The sequence below is a fragment of the Aptenodytes forsteri genome, unplaced genomic scaffold (genome assembly GCF_000699145.1).
Source record: "Aptenodytes forsteri isolate BGI_AS27 unplaced genomic scaffold, ASM69914v1 Scaffold172, whole genome shotgun sequence".
Taxonomy (NCBI): domain Eukaryota; kingdom Metazoa; phylum Chordata; class Aves; order Sphenisciformes; family Spheniscidae; genus Aptenodytes; species Aptenodytes forsteri.
This window is the reverse complement of record NW_008795018.1, coordinates 196,219-215,333: the sequence shown is the minus strand read 5'-3', so window position 1 is coordinate 215,333 and position 19,115 is coordinate 196,219. Positions and strand designations below refer to the sequence as shown.

At 41.1% G+C, this 19,115-nt stretch overlaps 1 protein-coding gene across 1 annotated transcript in view; it reads right to left on the bottom strand.

Annotated features, from left to right (window-relative positions):
* ENOX1 (ecto-NOX disulfide-thiol exchanger 1) overlaps window positions 1-19,115 on the bottom strand; it is a 139,395-nt gene that overhangs the window by 28,719 nt on the left and 91,561 nt on the right. Inside the window, exon 8 of the mRNA XM_019471100.1 lies at window positions 15,066-15,250. Coding sequence (XP_019326645.1) covers window positions 15,066-15,250 — 185 coding nt within the window. The remainder of the gene's footprint in view (window positions 1-15,065; window positions 15,251-19,115) is intronic.

The window sequence follows — 19,115 nt, the reverse complement described above, 5'->3', positions numbered from 1 at the left end:
ACAAAAGCTTTCCTTTTTTTCCCTTGTGCTGTGATATTTTATTAGATGAGGAAGACTGACACCCTACAATCAATATATCAGCCAGGAAGACTGCTGATCTGAACTGTCAAAACAAAAAGGTATGACCAAAACCTATTTTTATGAAGAGAATTCTGGGATGTAGGGACATCTTTAAAAGCCCACGTCCCCTGGTCTTGGCTAGCTTTAGGTTCTGCATAGATTTATTGTGACTGTCAAGAGCAGGTCAGTAGATTTAGTTGATTCTGAAATGATTATATAATTTTTTATTGATATGATGAATGTTAGACACTGATGAAGAGCAAGAGGAGACAAACATGGGATTAAAAAGTTTATGGTGCTTTCCCTTAGTGATCAAGAAAGGAAACTATGATTTGCTGGGGCAACATATTGCTTGTAAGCACACTCCTTTTTAGGGACTACTTGAACAAGGAATTGCTTTACTAACTTGCGTTACTGATCTAACCATGTATCTAAGCATCTAAAGCTTAGTTTATGCTTGTGCTTAGGACTGGTAACTCTGACTCAAACCGATGTTGCAGGTGTTCAGCATCTTGGTAAGTTACAGATAGCAAACCTAGAAATAGCCCCTGGCCTTGTTCCACTGCACTGGAAGTTGCAGGCATCAAAGGACTTGGTGCCAGTGTTGTTTTCAGAGCTGCTTGGAAACAGACGACATTCCAGGGACTGATGGAGTTATTAGTAGTGTATTTCTGTTGTAAGTGAACACTAGTATGATGGATTAATTCAGCCACTGAAGTAAAAATACATGTGGGTATATGTCTGTTTGTATCTCACACACTCTGCAGTCCAGCTGGGTTAGCTTTTTGATGGATCTTGCAGCCTGCACTGCTCCCTGGGAGCCTTCAAGAGACATTCAGGTATGTGTATTCACTCTACCACAGCACAAGAGCATTTCAAGTCTCAAGATTTTACATGAAATAACAAAGTCTGTTCCACTGAGGCTCTTGCCCAACCAACTTTTGTGTGGGAAGCTCTACTTTGGCATTTCCTGACCAGGGATGGATTGCCACCTCAGGCCTGTGTTCATCTTGCCTGTCGGGTACTACTCCCTACACTTTCAGAAGATACACTGAATTTGTGTATACTGTCATATGTCACACACTGATACCCATGCAGGTCCTTAGCACAGCTATAGCTTTCCAGACATTTCATAACTTTTTAGCCCAGAAAGGACCATTTGTCACCTCATGTAACCTCCTGTTATTACAGACCATTAAGCTTCACCCAGGATAGCTCTAGCTGATGTCTGCAATTTAGAAAGAAGGGACTCTAATCCTTGGAAGAGAAGCAGAGCATACAAGACACCAGAAAGATAGCATAAGCCTTTTCAAGGGTCACTAGCTGAGACACCTGAGGTTTGGTAAGCAGATGTGTCATCTAATAGGGGCTGGTGAAATGTCCTTTCCTTCCCGGCTGCAACCTGTTGGACCTTACACACCTGAACATGGAAAGGGTTGTTAAGATAAAGGATTCTTTGCCCCCCATCTCAGAGTCTTCTCTGAGCAGTTATGTCTCACCAGTGTGGACAGCCGCTGATGATTCAAAGAGAGGAGCCAAAATGAACGAAATGATCCCCACACAAAGCCATGAATGCATCTAGCCAAGTATGTACTGGGGGAGGGAAGCCCTTCTTTTCCTCTCCAGGCAATCAGCTGAAACCTTGAAGCATGGGATTTGATTATCGTCATTGTCTCAGTGCGGTGCTACAAGTACTAGGGAGTCTGAGGAGGACCTCACAAGAGATCTTGTTTGCTCCACAGCCTCTGAAGAAAGTGAATAGCCATGCATATCCAAGGAGAACATCACCACCATCCAGACTGCACCTTCATCCTGGTTCAGAGATTTTACTTCAGCTTCTGGGAGAAACCCTAGAGCCCATGCTTCTGAACAATATAAACTCCCATCTGGAAGACTCCAAGTGAGTTTTCAGTCCATCTCTGCCCCTAAAAAGCCTTTTCACTACTGAATGACTGTTACAAATGGGAAACCAAGTTTCACTTATGGGTTGAACTTGTTACACTTCCACCAAACCGAAATCTCCTTCCCCATCCTACCCACCCCCTCCCCATGGCTCCTCCATGACCAAGTTTTACATACCGCAGATCAGCTCACAAACTTCTGCTGTTTTATTTTCACATCTCCCACTGTGATCTCCCACTGTGATTTAGTCTAATTATATCCCTTTTCCTTTGATCCTGACTTTTTCTGTTTTGTGTTTAAGGCAATTTATCCAAAGCTGTCCGAGCATGGGAGGAAGTGGTGTGGAAGACACTCCTGAGAGCACGAGAGAGAGAGACGCTCCCTGCTCGCATCTTTGTACTTGGCTCTGGACCAGCCAGGAACAGGAATCCCAGGAAAACATCCAACATGCTCAGTTTCCCTGGGGTAAGAGAGTGTGCATTCTGGTTGCAGAATGAGCTGCAAAGAACTTGATATGAGATAAAACCTTCCAGCAGTCTTAACGGTTAAACTGTCAACTACTGCGTGCTTACTGTGTGTGCATAGGGTCATATTTTCAAAGACAGCAAATGGGTCTTATTTTCAGGGGGGTGGAAAATGGAGTGTCTATAACTAAGGTACCATATTCCCAGTCACACGTAAGGTTTTTCCTTCACAGAACTGGGACCTTCCCATTCGACCCCCAAAGACGTCAGAGTTGTTTAAACCTTGTAGCCATCCCCTGGGGGTTTAACCTTCTTTCTCTTTTTCTCCCTCATATTTATCTCTAAAAGCTGCAGAACCTGCTCATTTTGCATGGGTCAGGTTCTGAGGTTTCTTTTTCCTGAGTGCTTGATGCCACCACCAGGAAGTTGTTACAAGGCAGTTAAACCTGCCAAACAGCATATTTTTCCCTTCTAGTCTCATTTTAGAAAACGAAGAAATAGCTTTGACTGAAAAAAAAATCAGCCTAAGACAGACGGACACCCTGAAAAATTTCAGCACAAACACGTGATCTTTGGCAAAATTAGAAGCAAATGGGAAGAGGATCTTATACTGGCAGGAATGAGCCAAGTTTCATAACAGGGACTGCTGTCATGCCTGCTTATTAACAGACAGCCTCTCCATAAAGATTGTAATGAATGACACCAAGATGATGGTATTTAATTATTCAAAATTATTTTGTTTTTCACATAAATGTGCTTATTAAAAATTGATCCTATAGATATTTCTTCTTCCCTTCAGATTGCTTGCAAGTATACACCACAATCAATTAAAGTAAAAAATCGTTCTTGGTTTTAATGTTTGTGCTGTCTGATACTGTTCCTCCTACTTTGCCACCTCATCCAGCATTTCTGCCAGAGCTTCCCCCCGTGCCCACCCACACACACAGCATTTGCTACCCCGCTTCCCACCTGTTATATCCTGGTGGCTTGTCTCACAGCTACTGCCAGCACAGCTATCAAAGTGTCTCTTCCTTCAATCTTGTCTCACCTCTCTGGCCATTTTCTTTAAGCCCTGATGTCCCCAACTTTGTGGCACAGCCATGGCATTCAGACAGCAGTTCCCCAGTTCCCTCACGCAAAGGAGTGACTTCTTGCTTACACAGCCAAGAAATACCTGGCTCATCCTTCTGTTGTCTTCCAATGGTCCTCAGTGTGCAATTCTTTGGGTCTCTGAGGGTCCCCTGCAAGTTATGCAAGGGTCTTTTCCCTGAGCCAAAATCCCAGTGTCAGGAAGCAGAAAAGCATCTCACGGTGCTTATCGCAGCTCTGAGGATCCTGGAGAGAGACACCTGTACAGCCCAGAGCTCCACCAGCACCAGTCTGGAAGCTCAGCTGGTCTATGTGCAACCAAAACCGTTTGTCACCATGGCTGCCAGGTTGACCCTAAGCTGTGTAGTAGGTCCAGATAAGACTGATAGATGTCACTGATATCCTCTTACTGGCATTTCCAGAGAGGAGACAGGAAAAGAGAAAGAATTAACCTGCAGGTTGTCTCTCCAGAGATCAATCAATGTGTTTTAGACAAAAAAGTGCAAGACAGATTGCTTGTTTCCAGTGGCAGCTCTGGAGCTGCTCTGTATAGAAATGGTAAATATCACTCTCCAGCGTTAAGCTTCCTTCATTCATGAGGACCAAATCCTCCCTGTACATAAGCGGGTAGCTAATTTCTTTATATGGGGGGGAAGGGTATGTGTGTTTTATTTTGCTTTTTTCACGCATTCCCTTTCCCAGCACTGAATCTGTCAGAGACAGTTCAGTACCGCCCATATTGCGTAGATCTCAAAAGTGCAGACAGAAAATTACCATCTTAAACCAGTCTTCGCAGCTTCTGAAACATTAAATATAGACGGCATTATTGAAGCCAGCTGAATTACTCAGACTGTGTACAATGCGGTGCCAGCGTGGCCAAGAATGCTAACAACGGAACAGCACACAGTGCCTCGAAATGTACGAGAAGCCCTAAAGGGAAAGTAGTAGCTTGCTGTTGTGTACCACTGTGCAGTCATGAAATACTCCTCCTCTTTCCTCTCCTCCTCCCCGCCCACAGTTCTTCATTGCTCCCCAAAAGGCAGTGTTACATGTGTACAATTAAATATAAATTATGGACATATCTAGAAGTGCGGTCACACACCGAGCCTAGCGGGATGGAGAAGGGTCTCAGAAGAAAGCACGGTTTCCAGCATGAAACCATCAACTTAGCATGCTAAGAAAAGAGAGGCAGATCAGAAGAGACCACTGGGCCTGAGGCTGTACTTAAGATACTGTAAGGCTGACAGAATAATGAAAAAGGAAAACCAGCATTTGCCACAAGTTTAGCAGTTATACTGCTGAATGGTCCTGCCCCTGCTATTTCGGTTATGGTTTTCTCTACAGCTGCTTGAAACGAAGTATGAAAAGGTTATAAAGACCTTAAAGAAAGGTAAGTAAAGAAGAGCAGACAAAAGAATAGCTCTGAGGTGGGAGCGCTGACTTTGATCACAGGTTGTGCAGGTAGTTTCAGCAAACCCAGCCTGTTCAGCCATGGGGAGGAGGCACAGACTCTCTCTCCCATTTCTGGAGTAGCTGCAGAGTGTCCAGAAAAGATCTGTGGCAAACTCTTCTGAAATGGGTATATCAGTCGAAGAAGGATGGTCTTACACAGCCTAACTGAGCCAACTCAGTTGAATGGACATCTTAGACACCTAGTGAACTCAGGCAAACTGAATTCTCCTATCCACATAATGTTTGGGGGCAGCATATTACTCTCCCCTTACTACCTAAAATGGGGAGATCTGATTCACTAGGCACCTAAAACGAAGGCAAAACTTATGTGCCTCAAATAGGAAGGCTGTATCCCAACCAAGGCTACCTATTTCAGTCCCAATGAAACTAAGGCTTGCACACTAAACAGTAACCCCATGAAGCAGTTCTCACTTGTGCAAAAGTGCAGCCCTTTCCCCTAAACTACACTAGAATCAGAGATCTAAAAGGTATGGAATTACAGACATTGAAAGGACTGCAGGGTTCACCTAAAAATTAAAATGCTCACTTATGCTAGCAATTTCTGAGTTTTTTTTCTCTTTTTTTTTCCCCAAGTAAAACCTTGCTGTGTCTTTTCTAACTTTATTTTATAGAAAGAAAAAGAAGTTAGAGTTTGCCAAATGGGAAAGGACAAAAATTGGCAAGGAAAATAAGTGTTTCAAAATTCTTAGAAGCAGCTGTTCACAAATACAGAGGGGAAGAATGGTAAATATTTCTTTTCAGAATCCTCCTTAGGTAGAAGGAAAAGAAATAAGGAATCAAAATGAATCTCAGGTACACAACCAATTGCAAAATAAAAATACAAATCCCTCTCCCTGTACTTCCACGGACTGTCTGGAAGAGTGTTTTTCTCTTTTTGTAAGACAGACAAGATTTCATATCACAAATGGCCAGCACATGGCAGGCTTGAATAATGAGAAAGTGACTTCCCAGCTGAGCAAATTAGTAACAAGATGCTGATGAGGCCAGACAAATCACCAAGGAAACAGGAGAATGTGAAAGACAAGTCAAAGAAGCTTTAGAAATGAGCCCTCAAGGAAGTTAGCCATGTTGCAGCAGTAAGGGCAACATACATGCCGTCCTAGTGTATGACAAGGCATTATTAAAATAAAGAGTATGACTGTGGATTTTTTTAAGGAAATAAAAAGAAACACATTGTAACAGTGAAATGTTTTTCATCCTTCCCACCTCTCAGGGACCGCCTGTGTCATAGGAACTACGTGGATGGCGTTATTTGGATGGATCATGGGGTTTGCAATGATGAGAGACTCCAAGCCCTGACCTCCCTGCGCTGGGCTGGTGAAGAGCTGCACGTGGATCAACAGCCCAGCTCCTGCTTGTTGGGCATCCACCTGCAAAGTGAGTTTTCCTGGCTCTCTAGCCAGAGGCAAAGACCATGCTGAACATGTTAGCTCCACAGGTTAACCACATCAGAGGGGGCCAGGGAGCTGGACACACACCTGATGGGTGAATGCGTATGGTGGCACTACTGAACAACTCTGTCCAGCTGCTTCCTTAGGGAGATGTTTGCCATGCTCCCCTCCCCCTGCTATTACATCGACTGCAGAGGTCCTACAGCTTTACAGCACACAGAGTAGGAGCAGGCAGGACTGAACCCGAGAAATATGCTAAATGAGAAAACAGACAGATGGACACAGACACACTGAAACTACCTAAAGGGAGGTTACAGAGAAGGTGGAGTCAGGCTTTTCTTGGATAAGGGCTGAGGGTGAATAGACACATATTCAACAAGGAACATTTCTATTACATGTAAGGAAAATATTCCACACCACTTGAACAAGGGCTCAGGGAAGCTGTGGACTCTCCATCCTTGGAGGTACTGAGAACATAGCTGGACAAGGTCCTGAGCAAAACTGAGACAACTCCAGAGCTGCCCCTGCTTTGAGCAGAGGGATGGTGTACATGACCTCCAGACGTACCTTCTGACCTAAGTTCTTCTATGATTCTAAAGAATACTTAATAGATATCAGATAATTAGCGCTCAATTTATTTTGTTTCTATGAGGCATAGTAATTCAGCCACACCAAATACAAGAGGCAGTGTTAGGGGTTGGACAGGAGATGAAAGGAGAACATGGATGGTGCAATGAATGGCTTAAGAGCCAGTCTACAGCTTTCCTTTGCCAAGTAATTTTTAAGTATATCTCTTACTCCTCAAGACAGGCAAGTTCTCTTCGGTCAGCTATGGACTTTTGCAGCAAATGAGGAAAAGACCTAAGTCCTTAGTAACCTTACAGAATCAGTGCCTCCCCTCAGAAGCAGAATTCTCTCAATTTACTAACAGATACTTAGTGCTAGCATCAGGGATCCCTCTCTGGGATCTGACTTTCACAGCAGATTACACAAGGTCTTTGATTTTGATGGTGGCCTGTGGAGGCGAGAAGTCTGACCAAAGCCCATTGCACCTCATCAGTAAAGCTCCCTCCTACCTTTACTAAATGAGGTGATTGGCATATTACATAGCCCTTGACTTTACTGGCAATAGGTGAGTGGACAGGTGGGCTTACAGTTTGCTCTGATGCTGATCAAAGGAAGAGGGCTGATCCCAGATGAGCACCATGTTCCCTCTGCCCTCATATCTGTCCTACCAGTCGGCACCTGGTATGATGCACAGTCAGAAGAAGTCATGATCATCCATTTATCGCAACCTCATCTTCTCCAACCTTTCACCTCTACCTGTCCATTGTGGATACCTCCTCACCAGGCAATGGCACTTGAACTGTATGATCCCATCTCTTCTTTCATGGGACTGCAAATGAGCATGATACAGCATGCTCTTTCTCAACAAACCAAATTAGATCTTTTAAATTTTGATTTCCTACTCAAGAAGAAATATTTTATTTATTTTGAAGGAGAATAAAAAGACCTGACACATTTTAATTAGAAGAATGACATTAGGGAAGAGAATCAATTTACCCAGTGTAATTCCCATTGAAGCACAATTCCTAGTATTGGAAGCAGAGTTCCTAGTAATGATAGCATCAAATGCATTTGGAAGCTATGTAATCAGCAAGCCAACGCTAGTATTTAGGATCTTTTAAAGAATTCATGTAAGATCACTGGACTGTAAAACTTATGAGATCTGTCCTTCACCACCACTAGACTACACAAGCATGTTAATGAAGATATTAGTTTATTTCTTTCATATTTTAAATAAAATGTGTGCACCCGATTATTTCTCTCCGAACTGTTTATTCTTGCTGCCAACCTCAGTTTAGCTTTACCAGTGGTAGCAGGCATAAAGATGCTACCCTCCACCATCTTACCACTAGAACAGCTATCGAGAATACGGTGCTTAAAGCATCAGTGGGCCCTTATTTACACTTCCCCTAATATTGTTGAAGTGGTGGTGGCAGAAGTGGGAAATTAAACACTGCTTTCAATAGTTTAATAGGGAAAGGTTGTTAAACACAGAGGAGAACCCATTTGGCTTGTCTGAGATCTGGTAAATAATTAGCACTTAATTGCCAGTTGCTCTTTTTTTAAATATAATCGGAAAAAGTAAGTATTTTCTGGAAGTTTGTACACGGACAGTATTGTACAGAGCCCTGAAAAGCACAAGGGAAAAAAGATAACACTTATGGGAACATTTCTCTCTGTCCTGGGAGCAGGCATATTTCTTAACCAGTTTCCAAATATCAACCATAGGGTGAGAAAAGAAGAGACAGGCCTGGAAGTGAACACCTGGACATTGGGTCCAGTCCCTCGAACTTATTTTGTATCCATTCCCTATAAAATTATCAGTATTGATCAATATTGCCATTACTACTCCAGTGCCACTTTTATAGGAAAACAGAAAGATTTAACTGGAATTCATACTGCAGGAGTAGTAATAAAAAAAACATTTCCAACTAAATTATTCTGGTCTGTTTATTCAGCAGGTAAAATGCAAATACAAGGGGTAATGTTTTTTATCTCGTTTATTTACTCTTCTTTTTAATACCGTATTTGGAGAAGAATCAGTTTAAAGTTGTGCGTAAGTACATTGGGTGGGTTATAGGCTGAATAGATGTTTGGTGAGCAAAAGGTAGGTGGATAAAAAAAGACTACAAATCTCCTCTGCATTTAGGCTAGATTAATAAATATAGCCATAACATGCTCCATCTATTCAACAATGCTGTTAATTTCAGTGCTAAACTGCTACTAGAACCTGTATATTTAAAGGTAAATGTTTGTTATAATGCTCATGGCACTCACGTGGCACCAGATCCAGCAATTTTCAGCCAACAGCATATGTGTCTGTGACTTCTGACATTTCAGAAAGCTTGTATGTGAGAGAAAGGAATGGCTGTGACAGTTAGCAACATCTGTGAAGGATCTGAGAGCTGCAGACCTAAATGCCAGCTGAGGCTTATTGGATTTTAATAGGTGGCAGATTGGTTAGAAGAGTGATGTGGAAAAAATGTCTCATGATGCCCTGTCCTACTAGCTAGACTGAAACGTGCTTTTCCTCCCTGCTCCCACTGAAAGAGAGCGGACCATGGGAATAGTCAGTTCTTCCATTACTTGTACGAGAAAAAACTACTTTTCATATAGGATAGGAGAGGAAAAACCTGAGCAATGCCATCTTTGCTTGCAGAAAAAAAATTCTGCTAGCTCAGTGAGGACATCTGAAAATGGACTAGCTCTGCTCCAGTGGCAGGGAATGGTAGAAATCCAATTTATTTCAAAGGCAGGACAGTGAGGCCAACGCTAGCTACCTCTGTTTTTTCTACTCAGAATGGTTACTATACATTAGAGGTATGATCTTGCTTAAAAAGCTGAGAGATGACTCCTGTGTCATCTCACTTAGACAAAAGGGTCCTAATCTGGCTCCTAGTGACCATCCATACTGTGGAAGCTGTGTGCACCCCACAGTCCTCATTACCAAATATGTACCCTGGCCATCCTCCTCTGAGGGAGCAGTGGGTGTAAGGAGGGAGCTGCGATGCACTCCAGTGGCTCTTCTCACCCTCCCAATCACAAGGTGAGGCATATCACAGACCAAACTGTCCTTCCCTGGATGAACACTGAAAGCCTGAAATGACTGCTAGTCATCTGGCATTTATCAGAGCCCTTTGAAATAAGGTGTGTAAGTCTCAGATGCACGTGCTATTTATTTTACATGCTAAATGGTTAGTAAACTGCAAAAGCTAGTCCTCAGTAGGTAGGAAATGTCAGGAGCAGTGTGGCCTTTGCAGTAAGACCTCGTGTTGCATATAGAACAGCAAGGACAGGAAGGTATTGAATAGGCGATGATTAACTGTGCACTCTCTGTCTGCGGCACTGAACAGGGAAGGGTCTCTGAGGTATACGAAACAAAATACACAGGCGGTAGTTCTGGCAATTCCTGGCTTCTGAGTGCTCAGGTTCACAATCTGCATTGCTATTTGAATGAAATTGATACTGTTTGGGGAAGAAAAGAAGACAAGACAAAAGAGGACTTTCATCACGGTGCATCGGTGACACCCACGTGGGTCGTCAACAGGGCCAGAATAAGTTCAGCCTCCTGCTGAGACATCCTGAGCTAACAGCATCGGTGGCACCTGCAGCAGTGTATCAGCCTTTATGTCAGTCCTACGCCTACCACCCACGGCTGTTCCTATTGTTCTTGCTTTCCATCTTGAGATGGAAATTTACAAGAGGCACGAATTTTACAAGAGGCACCCCCATGCATCCCCTGCTCATGCAATAACCCCACGGCTAGGCTTTAATGCATCACAGCCAACGAAGGGGAGCTTGTGCTGTCGCTGGGTGTTAGGAGTATGAACCCGAGCTCAGCTAATTAATCGGTCTCTTTAGGGGTCTGGGGCAATGAGGTGCCTCTTGAATGTCCCAAATACACCCCGGCATTTGCAATAGCAGAACTGTAGGCACTTGTGTACATTTCCTGGAGAAAACATAGGTGGAAGCATGGTTTAAATGAGGATTTCTGGATGACACCCTTGCCTGCAGGAGCTTAAATTCAGCCTATCATGCTCAGGGAGTTGTGAGAGGAAAGAACATTATCATACATTTACATGATGCAATGAAGCACCGTGCAGAATTACCAGTCTATTGGCAAATGAACCAGTTCAGGAATCGGTACGGCTATGCAAGCATGGCCCCATACCTTGGCCAATTAAGCCTGATGAAAAGGTGGAACTAACTTGTTCAGTCAGAGAGCCGTGCTAAAGGAGGTGTGCTCTGTAGACTTAGGACTAACTTGAGGAGTAAAACATTGCACCGATGGCTGTGCTATGGAGGTGCAGTGCCCGGATGACCAGTAAAAAACTAAAATTTACTTGGATATGTGTTAAAGAGTGACATCTTCTATGTGGCAAACTGACATTTTTCAAGGGCTTGTAACGTTATCACTTTCAGGCAGATTTTATAAAGGATATGGAAACCACATCATTAATTCAATAGAGACTCACTGTCAAATTCTGAGTCCTTCTTTCAAAGCATGAAGATGGCAAGTGCATTTCCTCAAGAATTTTCTTTGGTGGACAAAAAACAAGAAAAGCATAGATTTCACGCGTTGTTCTTGGAATAGCTGAAACATTTTGATGAGAATTTTTTCAAAAGAATTCTGCTTGCCACTCCACATGGAATATGCTAACCCAAATGGATAAAAATTGGAGGAATTATATACCCACTGAAAACTGAGCCTTATAATGGCAAGCATTAAGCAACACCACCAGGTGATATTTTCTGCATTACCTATAGTCATGTATCTGGTAAAACATTTCAGACAAAGAGACAAGGTTTAAAAAATTCTTACAGCTGTGCTGTGAAGTATTGTAAAAATAGTTACAACTAAAACATCCCCTTCCTTATGATCACAGACTTTCTCAGAGAATACCAAACACTGTTGGAAAAACAGAGCCATTAGAAAAGGGATCTGCTTAGTATGTGTGTTCTCATATAGAAATAAATTGAAGGCAATACCACCTATGCAGCAGTGACAAGTTAATTCAATTTCCATCTCAAAATCAGGTAAAGTGCATCTCATTTGTTACCATGGATACAAGACATTATTTCCATTTGTTTGAGATCTCACAGTGGGTATGAAATTAAACTGTGACACAGTTTTATGGAGGAAGTTGACTAAAACCCCCATAAGTTCAATGTCATTAGTCCAAAGGATTTTCTTTTTTAGACACAATAAATAAGCAGGTTGCTACTACTGCCCATACGGTATACTTCATAAGCGAATATCTGTGTGATTTTGCTGATGCTACTTTGGCTTAGTAGGAGTGATGGAAGACAAAATAAACACTCATTTCATCACTCCTGCAAATGTGGGAAGGAATCCTGAAAAACATCCAGATGGTAGAAGTACATGAAAAATACATTGATGTTGTGTTATTTGCTATTGTTTGGAACAAAAAATGCCAGAACATTGTTTACAAAAAAATTTCTTGATTCTGAAAATGCATCCACTTTTTCTCAGATAAATCTGCTTTTGAGGCTGCAGCTCACATCACTTGTTCTCTCATTTTCAAAGTTAGAAGAAGAAGAGGTGTATGAAAAAGCGGGGGAGAATGAAGAGGAAAGAAGGAGGAGGAATACATTTTTTTAATGCTGACATATATGCAGGGTTCAGGAATTCCATGGCATTCAGTTTACCTTGTCTGAAATTAATTTTAATATATACAAAAGGATAAGAGGGAATACAGGTCTTCTTGTTAAATTATTACTGCTCAAGTCCTGGTTATATGTTTAATATTTCATAGAGAGACCGATTTCCATAGATGCTGAGCACCTGCTATACTGACAGATTTCAGCTAAGGTTGTCATCTCTCAACATTTACAAAACCAAGCTGAGATAAAACAGTCTACCTAAATCAAAGGTTTATTTCTAAATATTCATGCATGAACTGCATGAAAAGCACAAAGGTTATGGGATGTCATGACTATGGCTAATCATTGAAATCCAAAGCCATCATCCAGCTGCTTAATTGACTGATAATTTCCCACCAAATATTCTGGACTCCACCTCACGTGCTTCTGTGTTGCTGCCCTCCTCAGCATATTGTCAGACTGGATTATCTGCACTGTCTTCTCCAGCTCCTTGGGCCATCTCTAATTATATCCCATTGGGAGTTAGTAGGTCTGACCCCGAGATGGCAAACTAGAAAAATGCAGAACCTCACAGCAAAATTGTCACGAACATAGAAACTCTCAGAGGAATAGGGACTACAGTGTCCATTGCTAGCTGAACAGAGAGATAAGTAAGTTGCTCTCTATTATTGACTTGCATTATCAACATTTGCTTGAATTTACAATAGAAATCTATTTATAGTGTACAGACTTGATTATCCTTCTTCCAGTCCCCAGGTAGGAAATTATAATAATGCAAAATGAGCGTTAGGGCTCTAGCATTTTGATTTAGTAGTATTTTGTGCCCACTTTTCACTAATTTTAATGGAGAATTAGCACCAGGCTGAAATTTAGCACAATATTTATATATGCAGTTAAATTTAATGAAGCCAGTGATATTTAAGTATCCATTCATATAAGGATAAGACCGTGAATAGACCTCAAGCATATCTAAAGTATCCTGAAACCTCAAGTATTTCTGATTAATGACTTCATTCCTAAGTTCGGGAAAGATTTTATTCCTGAATTATCAATGACATTTTCTATTTTTCAAATATTTTGTTCAGAATTATTCCACTATACATCACCCTGATTTTGTAAAACTCTGAGGCTTAAAGGGGTTTATGTTCATATAAACACACGCGTAGGCTTGTCTTGTGCTCTGTTATTTGGTGTTAGGCAGGATTTGCAGACTTGTTGGGTTCGACGGGTACCGTGATATCCATGCAATTCCTAATCCAAGCAGGCAGCTCCTATGTAAATGAATGTCTCCTGGTTTTTGTCATTAAAAAACAGCTTAGTACAATCTGGAAGTGGGTACAGCTTGTCCCCTTCTGGAATCTAATAACCAGGATTGATAGAGGACCGCACGCGTTGCTTCAGGAATGTCTCCTGGTTTTTGTCATTAAAAAACAGCTTAGTACAATCTGGAAGTGGGTACAGCTTGTCCCCTTCTGGAATCTAATAACTGATCTATAACTGATAGAGGACCGCACGCATTGCTTCAGGGCACAGATGAAGGAGGCAAAAATTAACCTCTGCAGTGACATCTTAAGAAACTCCATTCTAGATGGGAGCCCAATCCAGTGTCATGGTGAGCCACTCTCACCCTTGTGCTCTGTCACGTAGCAGCTGAATACAAGTGCCTGGGCAGGAAAGGGGTTATACACATGCATGTTGAATGAGAGCTGCTTTTGTGTTCCATTGACACATATGTGTTATGGACGTGTCAGACGAAGCAGTGGGAGCAGTCTGGATGTGCTTGCCAAGACTTGCCCTGCATAACGTCAGGAGCACGCTGACAAATAAGGCAGAATGGATAAGATAAACCGAATGGCCCCCGCAGGGACACATTGCAGTTTCTGTCTGACTGTTGTCAGAGAAAAAGCTTTGTTGCTGCACTGAACCACTTAAAAAATTGCCTGAATGAAAAGGTTACATCCATGGGTCAGCATAAATGATAAAGCTCAGGAGATAGCATTGGCATTGCTATTGACTTGCAAGTTAGCAGAAGGGTAGTCTGGACAAGCTGGAGATGTCTCAGTCATCCTCAAACAAGAGTCAGCAGAAAAAAGACAGAGCTGAGAAGTGGAGATGCATCTAAAGGTGCAGATGAATGCAAACGAAGGCACCACAGAGCACTGACTACGCTACACTGGACAAACTTTCTTGAACTTTTGTGCAGAATTAAGGCCAATTGGATTAAGTGAGGAGAGCAGTAGGGGATGTACTGAAGTAATTTACTCCTAAATAGCACATGCATAAGGAGTTTCCTTGAGTGATCGATGGGTTTACAGTTTATGAATTCCTAAATATGTCCCCAATTCCTCCTCCCCTTTCCCCCCTCTAAAATCCGTAAGATTTTGACTCTGAAAAGAAATCAGGGCCTTCATGGCTAAGAGTCTTGAGTTCAGCACAGCCCCATGGTACCACTTTCCTAAAAAAGACGACCCGTGCTTTTCTTCCATAGCAATACCTGCTGCATGCCTTGCATCGTCTGCTGCAGGAACTGCAGCTGCTGGTCCTTCGTAAGGCTTTCTTCTGTTCGAAAGAGCTGGCCTTTCTCCTGTTTCAGGAGCTCCACTTCATTCCTATAAGCATCCAGCTGCCATCGAAGACTATCGTTCTCTTCCTTTAGCGCATACGCTTGGGCAGCTAGAGCTAAGAGAAAATGAAAATGTGAAGAAATCAGTAAAATGGATTGTTTCCTTACAAATAATGCAGAGGACATTGTCAGGGGAGATGACAATACAACTAAAAGCCAGTGAGACGTTTCGGAGCTGAGACAAGACCCAGCAGAGCTGAAAATGATTAGGTTCTGGCAAAGACTGTTGCTGGGAAGTTATTTCCTGGGACGGAAGGAGCCATAAAGCGACCCTGGATATTTCAAATGCTACTTGCAATCTGGCTGCTAAATTTAGGCTTATATTTTAGGAAGAAACTGGCATGCGGTCCAAGGGTAAAGCACCCACCAACTTTACAACATTTTCCCAGTGATGTTATAGGAAATGATAGAACCGCTTAATAATTATACTAGTGTAGCAGCCAGATGTTCCAATCAGATCTGTGCTAAGGAATTTTGATTACGTAAAGTTGCTGGATTTTATCCCTTGAGAGAGGAAACACAGAAATTCCTCTCCAATCTCGCTATGAGCTACTTCGTAGCAACGGTTATGAGGAACCATTTAGACAGAAAAATGATGTAATAGAGTAAAATTATATAAAATGCAAATGCTCAAAAAAAGTGTTGGCACTACAAGAATATTACTGCATTAAAGGCATTGAAAGACACTTAAGTCATTTCCTTAGGAAGCTCCATTTGGCCCCTTTTCAATTTAGAATGGCATTTTTATTATCATAACTGATAGCAGGTGTTTGTGAAGAAATCGATTAGTATGCAGGGATGGAAATTACATTTGCCAAATGACTTGCACAGTCTGCAATATAAGCTAAAATTTGTGTAGCAAAAGGCAGAAGGCTATAAGGATGTACTAGGAGCATTATTTAAATAAATTATCTGAACATAAATACATATAGGGAAGCATGGCATTCATTACTTTAGGGATGTGGTTATCATCCTATAGAAGAACCCGCCCCTGGTAGTATTTATACTTGGCAGTAGCTGTGGTCATTTGGCATAGCAAACTACCATACTATACTATTTTCCTTCTTGGAACCTAGTAACATAACAACATTACAGAGCAGCTGTAATTAAAAAACAACAATCTACCATAGCCAATTCTATCAACATTTGGTAACTGAAGCACATAACTGATTTACATTCCTGATTGAATGATTTCAGGCTTGGTATCACAGAATTCTTTCTTGCCCACCTATAATACCAATATGGTTAAACTCCAAATTATAGGAAATTGTATATTAACTCCGTTTAATGTTAAGCCTCTCTTGACTAGACCTTCCGCAGATAAAAAGTCCCCTGTTCCCCATGATAACATGATTCAACATGCTTGTGAAATTATATCAGCACTTAGATAGAATGTCACAGTATTTCATTACCAATAAAAATGTTTTATCTTTGGTAGGACAAATCTACCTTTTTCGCAGATAATTGTTACTAATTTTAAAATAGTACAAATGCATTATCCAAAATAAAGTACAGTTAGCTACAATTCAAATACAGACACGGATTAGTTATTGTGCTTAATTTGGATATTCTACAGAATCTCCCTGGAAGATTTAGCAACAGTTACAGTATTGTTACATCAAATTAAATTGTTCTGAAAAGCATGTAATCATCCTTCCATGACAAAATTTACCCTCAAGAAATTGCAATGATGAGTCCAATGGGCAAACAAGAGGATGAAATCCTTTTTTTTTTGTAAGAGCCAACAAGCTATGCTAAAAGAAAAAAAAAAAAAGGCCAAGCAAATAAAAACCTCAGTCTAAGAAAAACTCAAGTCAAAATTAAATGGTTTTGGTTAGAAAGAGCCTTTAGAGATCATCTAGTCCAACCCTCCCTGTCATGGGCAGGGACATCTTTCACTAGATCAGGGTGCTCAAAGTTCCACCCAACGTGGCCTTGAACACTTCCAATGATGGGGCATCCACAACTTCTGTGGGCAACCTGTGCCAGTGTCTCACCACCCTCATGGTAAAAAATTTCTTCCTTATGTCCAATCTAAACCTACCCTCTTTCAGTTTAAAGTCATTGCCCCTTGTCCTGTCACTGGAGGCCTTGGTAAAGTCTCTGTCATTTGTATTCTCTTACTCATACCAATTAAACTCTCCCTAAATTAAAAAAAAAAAACAAAACAATACTCAATTCCAGACAGAAACTGCCTATTCTTCAGCTCTCTGAGAGCACGAAAAGAGACCATCATGGGCATACTCAAGTTTTTATGGTGGCTTGGGAGCAGTAATTCATCTGCTGTCCATCACCTAATCCAGCTCTTAAAAAACTTCTGAGAGCTGCTGTATAAGTGGAGGGCGTAAGGCCTACGTACTTGTTAATCACCGTCCCCACTGAAATGTGGGTTAGGACCCAAATTCAGCCGAGGTTCAGGCTGCCCTGCCTGGAAAAGCTGCTGTCGTGTATTTTTCTGGGTCACACTACAGCCCAGTTGGAGATCTCCTTCTCCTTTTGTCCTCCTGGGTGAGTTCAGGCTATTGCGTGGGCCTAGGGACAGCACGAGAAGTCTGCTACAGGGGCAGCAAATTAGGGGGAATGGAACTAAATTTCAATTTAGTTGAAAAATAACTCATCCAAATGAAGCAAGTCACATTCTATATGAGCAGTGAAGGTAACCACCCATTTTCCCTTTAGAAATACAATACAGCTTTTTCACTGCTAAAAAATTCAGAGTTGCACCTCTGAATTATTTTATTATTTTATTTTATTATTTTAAAATTATTTTTAGTATACTGTATTAAAACGTATATGACAAAAATTACATTACAGTACTATCAAGAAGTCCCATCCAAGGATGGGTGCCCCATTATTCTAGATTGCAGACACTGGAAGACGAAGGCTGTATTTGGAAGAGGTTACAATCTATTCTAAGACAAAATGGAAATATCCCAAACAACCTAAAGTGAGAGAATAAGAATACAGCAGAGATAAGTTTGTGATATTAGGCAGGATTCCCAGAGGTGTACAATTTCTTATCAACATTATCATGCGCTCTGGTGATCTTCCCAGCCATTCATAGTAAGCAATTAAAGACGGAGTCCAAGGTAGAAATATGTCCTTAAATAAGGAGGATGCAACACATACAGAAGCAGTGCAACAGAATACTAAATTGTCACAAGCTTTTAAATGAATTAATTATAGATAAGAGTCCACAAACGATATGGCATTAAATACACGTAGTTCTTTTGCTATTTAATTTAAAGCTACAAATAGTCGGTTCCTAACGTGTGGACAGAGTGGTTAGCAGAAAAGGAGAACGTCAGACATCTGGTGGACCCCAGGGGCTCCAGCTCATTCAGCACTGGGTAACTGTTTTAAACAAAATCAGAAACATCCTTATGTTGACCTAACATACTATAATTTTAAGATATTTATATTTTAGTGAACTGGATTCTGGATTCAGACCAATGTCTCTTTTGATTCCAAACAAAATATCTATTATATATACAATGAATTATAATTTAATTTTTAATTATATTTCATTTATAATAATTATATATAATTATATATTATATTTAAAAGGCACTTCAATGAATACTAAATTAAAATCAGAGGAGAATTTTTGGGGAAAGCAAATCTGCATTTTAAAACAAATATTTTTCAAATTTTCACAGAAATTTTTGCTGTGACCTAATTGACAAAGCTAATGAATATTTTTTTTGTTGAAAAAAAAAGTTTGCTCATCTCAATGCAACTTCTCATGCCATTTTAAGTTGGGTAGTTCAGATACTTATCTACAGAATCCCTCGGTGAGACATGCTAAAAAACATCTTAGGATAAAAAGACAATGAATTCTGGGAGCATTTACAGAAGAACTATATACACAGAAGGTAGAACAAAAGAAAACTCCAGCAAGAATCTCAAATAGTTGCCTGT